Source organism: Triticum urartu, chromosome 2A (genome assembly GCF_056163025.1).
Source record: "Triticum urartu cultivar PI428250 chromosome 2A, HENAU_Tu73, whole genome shotgun sequence".
Classification (NCBI taxonomy): Eukaryota; Viridiplantae; Streptophyta; class Magnoliopsida; order Poales; family Poaceae; genus Triticum; species Triticum urartu.
This window is the reverse complement of record NC_141874.1, coordinates 255239915-255246214: the sequence shown is the minus strand read 5'-3', so window position 1 is coordinate 255246214 and position 6300 is coordinate 255239915. Positions and strand designations below refer to the sequence as shown.

General features: G+C 48.6%; 1 protein-coding gene across 1 annotated transcript; it reads right to left on the bottom strand.

The window, feature by feature from the left end:
• Positions 1 to 3532: 3532 nt before the first annotated feature.
• On the bottom strand, positions 3533 to 4921 carry LOC147984735 (Peroxidase superfamily protein). Its single transcript, XM_087543717.1, has 2 exons — positions 4628 to 4921; positions 3533 to 4502 (listed from the first exon to the last, which is right to left on the bottom strand). Exons 1-2 carry the CDS (start codon positions 4895 to 4897, stop codon positions 3762 to 3764), a joined length of 1011 nt encoding a protein of 336 aa, XP_087399843.1. The 5' UTR covers positions 4898 to 4921; the 3' UTR covers positions 3533 to 3761.
• Between the last annotated feature and the right edge of the window lie 1379 nt (positions 4922 to 6300).

Genomic DNA, 6300 nt, shown 5'->3' with positions numbered 1-6300 from the left:
TCGAGCATGATTATCATTTTTGAGTAGTTCTTTTTGTTCTTAAGGTCATGGGAGAAATCTTGTTGCAAGTAATCATGTGAATTTTATATGTGTTCGATATTTTGACGGTATGTATGTTGTGTTCCCTTAGTGGTGTCATGTGAACGTCGACTACATGACACTTCACCATATTTGGGCCTAAGGGAATGCATTGTGGAGTAGTTATTAGATGATGGGTTACAAGAGTGACAGAAGCTTAAACCCTAGTTTATGCGCTATTCCGTGAGGGACTGATTTGGATCCAAATGTTTAATGCTATGGTTAGAATTTATTCTTAATATTTTTCTCGTAGTTGCGGATGCTTGCGAGGGGATTAATAATAAGTAGGGGGTTTGTTCAAGTAAGAACAACACCTAAGCACCGGTCCACCCACATATCAAATTATCAAAGTAGCGAACACAAATCGAACCAACATGATGAAAGTGACTAGATGAAATTCCCGTGTATCCTCAAGAACACTTTGCTCATCATAAGAGACCGTTTTGGCCTGTCCTTTGCCTTAAAAGGATTGGGCTATCTTGCTGCACTTTTGTTACCATTACCATTACTTGCTCATTACAAATTATCTTGCTATCAAACTACTCGTTACTTATAATTTTAGTGCTTAGAGAGAATACCTTGCTGAAAACCACTTGTCATTTCCTTCTGCTCCTCGTTGGGTTCGACACTCTTACTTATCGAAAGGACTACGATTGATCCCCTATACTTGTGGGTCATCAATACACAACCCCCACTTTTGGGGATCAAATATCAAACTTTGTCAAACAAAGACAATTAAACCATAGAGCATATATGAATAAGAATTATGCAACAAACAAACCAAATAGATCTCAAAAAGACTCATCAATAAATCTGATCATAAAGTGACAAATTCATCACACTGCAACAAACGCACCAACATACTACATCAGATGGATCGCGGGCACGTAGGGCGGCTCATGTGACCATTGTATTGACAAGCAATGGAGAGAAAGCCATCTAGCTCCTGATATGGACCCATAGTCCAAAGGAAACTATTTACATGTGCTCATGGTGACTTTCAAGTTGATGAAGATAGCCACCGTGATGATTTCCCCCTCCGACAGAGTATCGGGAAAGGGCTCCCAATTGGATTGGATCGCCAAGGAACAGAGAGGTGCGACGGCAGAAACAGAATAACTCCTCGATGTTTAGGGTTTATGGAGAGGAAAAAAATATAAGCATCGAAAGGCGGTGGATAGGAGGTTCAGGGGGCCTACGCACCCCTGGCCGCATGGTGGGGTTGCGTGGAGGTTGTGGGGCCCCTCCGGTGGGTCCTGAGCCCTTTGGAAGCTTCCCGAGGAAAAATAATTTGTGCAATTTTGGGGGGTATTTTTGGAGCTCCGTAAAATTGGTTTTCCTATAAATTGAAAAACTGGGCACTGAGTTAATAGGTTAATCTAGAAAATTGATAAAAATTGATTTCAAAACTATGCCAAAATGATATAAACATAGTATGAAACAATCAAAATTTATAGATATGTTTGAGATATATCAAGTGTCCAGAAGCCCGTTGCGCGATGAACTCCTCCATGCGGTGTGCGCGGTGATTGTTTGGAGTTTTGGTGCTCTTAGACATAACCGCCTTCCAAACAGCACCATACAATTGAATGGATTTCTGGTGTTTTTGTTGGTGACTAGCAAAATACCATTCTATCTTAATAAAAGCATAAATCTTTGAGTTGCCAAGGAGAGCCTTACTAGAGGCCAGTTCTTTTGGGCGGCTTAAAAAATAAGCCGCCTCTCCTCAGCTTTTTCCATAAGCCCTCTCTTATATTCATTGAGGCTTCTAAACTAGTTATGGGATAACTAATTTAAAAGTCTCAAAAAAATTTAGAGGCGGCATATTTTTTAAGAGAGGGCTTATGGGAAAAATGGCTCCCCAGCTTTTTCCATAAGCTCTTTCTTAAAAAATGGCTCTAGAATGTCATCCTGGCCCGAGAGGGCCCTAGCTCGCCTTATATACTCTGCCGAGCTAGGGTTACATGGCCCTGATCTGAATAATTTTGGGTTTACGCCCCTTGGTCGAACAAAACATGCGCAGGTAGCTTTCTGCTTCCTTGTCTCTGAGGTTGGTGCGGTTCCTGGCTGGTGCATGCGCTCGAATGGCCGACTCAACACCTTGGTAGATGACATGGTTGATCCAATGCCTGCCTACCTGGTATGCCCAGGTGTCATGTCCTCATTACCGAACAGTGGAGTTGCGAGCGGAGCAAACCATGCCATGTGTGGGAGACTGGGAGTGACAAGACATAAAGGAGAAGATAAGGAGGATTTTTTCCTGGATGAGAAGCAAGGATTAGACGAACTCGACCTCACATAAGAAGACCATAGTGGCTTCCGATGGATCAACCGACGCCGCCTATCACTAGTCATCCGGTAAAGGGCTCCTTAATTAAAAGGGTTAATTGGATTCATGTCACTGCAACTTTCACGAGTTGGAAGAATGCCATTACAAAAGCCGAAGTTGGGAATATGCCACTGCAACTTTTTCATACATCTACATTTTCCATTGTCTTCGATACCCGTCCATATACTGCCTTTTATATCTCCCGTATACATTCACATACCTTTATACGCTGGCCCAAACTGATTCGGGCCGCATGCACACGCACACCTCGGGTGGCGTCTGGAGGGGAGTGGGCGCTGGAGGTGTGCGCGGCCTGGCAGCTGGAGGTTGGCGCGGCGACGGCAGGAGGCGCGCGCAGCCCGACGTCTGGAGGCGCGCGCAGCCCGACGTCTGGAGGGGCCCGCCCGCTGGAGGCACGCGGCCGGTGACTGGAGGTGAGCGGCGCCGGCGGCTGGAGGGTGGCGCGGTGACGACGGGAGGTGTGCGCGGCCCGACGTCTAGAGGGGAGCGGCGGTGGCCGAAGGCAGACGCATGCGTCGTCGCGTGAAAAGTGGAATCAGCAGCGTCATTCCGCAACGACGGCGCCGGCGCGCCGGGAAACTCTGTCCACGGCAAGGCCAGCTTATGTGCGTGTGCAAGCAAGGTGCTTGTGTTTATAAGTTGTCCACTCTCCACTCGTAGAACTAAATCCACGTGAAGCCATGGAGAGGTCGCCGAGATTCCCGCCAGTGGCTTCTCCGTCGGCGGCAGCCATGGAGGTGGGCGCGACGGGCATGCTGCGGCTGGAGTGGCGCGCGATGCAGCTACTGATTCCCCAGCCCAGTACTGAAATACACATTGAAATACAAGCGTTTATTGAACTGATATTCTCTTAAGTAAAGAAAATGTCATATGTAGAGGTATGAGAAAGTTGTAATGGCATATTTCCAACTTCACTTTTTGTAATGCCATTTCTTCAACTCGTGAAAGTTACAGTGGCATAAATCCAATTAACCCAAATTGAAATCATGCAGTCCATGAAGTTCTATAGAAAATAATGATAAACAAGTTAATTTATATTTATATTTGGAATGCTTCCAGTGAACTTTTATAATGGATTTGGGTGTCTCGAAAAGAAAAAAAACGTTGAAAAAGATCATTCATCGGCTCCAACCAATGGGAGGCAAAAGTATGTCTGACACATGCCATGACTTTACACCACAAACACGTAGTACTGTATAAGTATATAGGTAGTTTAGAAAAGATTAACCAAAACAAGTGAATTAATAAACCCAAAAAGGCAAGCAACATTTCGCTCCTGAACCAAGAAATTAACCGAGATGCGCATGCTGTTTCGCCGACGTATGTGGATCGATCAGTAGTTGACGGCGGAGCACTTGGATCGAACCTCGCCCTCGCTGCCGGTGAGGACCTGCACGTTGCCGAGGCAGCGCATGGACTCGGCGAATTGGCGCTTGAATTCCTCGGGCTCTCGGGCCATTTCCTGGACGAAGCTCCTGGTCCGGGAGTCATGGAGCATCTTCTGGTCCGTCTCCAGGAGTCCCATCCTGCGCTCCAGGTTCTTGTAGTAGCCGTTATCGAACGCCGTGGGCGTGACGCCGTCAAGCTCCACTCGCTCGTGCTCCGCGTCGCCGCGGCGGCACTTGCGCCTCAGGAAGTCGCCGTACTTGCCGTCCAGCGTCTCCGGCTTGCTCTTGCACAGACGCGGCTTCACGGCGGCACAGCTGGCCTTGCCGATGGTGTGCGCGCCGGAGAGGACGACGAGGTCGCGGACGTTTAGGCCCATGGACTCGAAGAAGGCGACGAGGTCTGTGACGCTCTCGCGGCCCATGGGCACGTACTTGTCGGCGGCCTCTTTGCGGGACTGGCGGCCGTCCTTGCGGCCGTACACGAGCGGCCAGTAGCTCACTCCCACCTCCCTGCTGGCGTCGCGGGTGGCGGCGGTGAGGATGTCGGCGCAGGAGACGGTCTTGGGGCACTTGGCCTCCAGCTCCGTCTTGATGGCCTCGATGAGCTCGAAGCCCCGGAGCGTCTTGCTCGCCGCGGCGTACTTCTCGCTCCCCGGCGCGTCTATCAGGATCGACGCGTCGCACCCCTGATTATCGATCAAATTAAGCCACGGGCGCGCACGCATGCATTTTGAATTCAATTAGCACGGTGCAGATTGATGATCTGAGGAGAGAGATGAATCGTATGATAATTCTTGCATGCATTGCATACCCCGACGGCAAAGTCGTGGAAGAAGAGGCGGATGAGGCCCGCGGCGATGGTGTAGTCTGCGGCGAAGGCCTTCTTGACGGCCCTCTGGACGATGCCCTCCATGTCGGGGCACGACTCGCCGTAGTATCCGGCGGCAAGGCCGTCCGCGGGCTTCCTGTAGGCCGGCGGCTGGTAGTCTTGCGGCTGGCTGTAGCCGTCCGCCATCGCCATGGGGGCGAGGATAAGCACTGAGACGGCGAGGAAGGAGAGAAGCGACAACGCCGTCCTCATCGTGCTCGTCGGAGAAATGAGGTGTCGAGAGATGGATTGACCTGAGGTTGGTTCCAGTGCTGGTTATATAGTTTTGCGCGGGAGCTGGTTTGATTACTTTCGTCCTACACGCGAGCACGTTGCTTGAGACGACGTGAGGAGCAATACATGAAGGAGATTGTAAATGGGCTGCACGTAGGGAAAGGAGATGACTAATCAGGTCAGCGTGAGCTAATCATCAAATAATTGCACTCGTACACGTATATAATCAGCAAAGAGACCCGGTATACTCCAATGTTTTTTGGCAGGGGTGTAGTAAGACAAAAAGATACTACCTCGTGAAGTGGAAGAGAGTTTGTAGATCCAAGGACAAAGGAGGTCTGGGTGTGAAAGATCTGAGGAAACAAAACTTAAGTCTTCTAGTGAAGTGGTGGTGGAAACTAGAGACTCAGACTGGAGTTTGGCAAGATATTGTCAAAGCCAGATATTTGTCTAATAAAACAGTAGCTAATGTTGGTCCCAAATTCTCAGACTCCCTTTGTTGAAAAACTCTTTTGAAGGTGCTAAATTGTGATCCAAATTATACCGTGTTGGACTAGATGTAGTACAACCGGTGTGGGCTTTTGCGTTGGTACCGACGCGTACGAGTACAATTCGTTTACTTGTCCTACAAGGACTCCTATGTGTTGCCCCTCTTATATACCCCATGTAGTCGCATCTCAGTCGGTCTGTCGTCTCGTGCTTGTAATACTCCTCCTCATAATGATTGCGCCTTCGTGCGTCCGTGGTTTTCTCCCGCAAGGGTTTTCACGTAAAAATCTGTGTGCTCTCGTGTCTTTTTTATCTCGTTATTATCTAACAAGTGGTATCAAAGTTGAGGTTTTATATACGAGTTTTGAGACGAGAGATTAGGGTTTGCGTCTGCGTGCGCTGCCGCCGCGTTGCGCAATCCGCCGAGTCCGATCGGAATTCAATCTACGGTGTTTTTTCTGCGGCTACTGTGCGCTATCCACCGAGCCGTCAAATCGCCGCCAAGACTGAGATTTTTTGCTGCAGTCGTTCTTGACCAAGTCGTCAAGAGTTTTCGTACGGCTGCATCTGGATCGGCCCGTAGAGGAATCAACTCTCCAGCCGATCAAGCAGCATCAGCATCGTCACGTCTCTGAAGCTGCAGTCCCGAGGCACTACTACATCAATCAAGGTTGCTGTTGCTACTCCACGTGGGATCACAAGGCTCAAGTCTCCAGAAATAGTACAAGATCAGCTAGCTACTATTAGTATTATTCGTCACGTCAAGCTACAGATATGTTTTTTGTCTTGGATTACCAGAGACATACTACCAGGTGCTATCTGTTTTAGTTTTTTGCTCCGCATATTAAATTCTGTCAAGAATTTTTCTACGGCTTGTACTACTTTGTGTACAT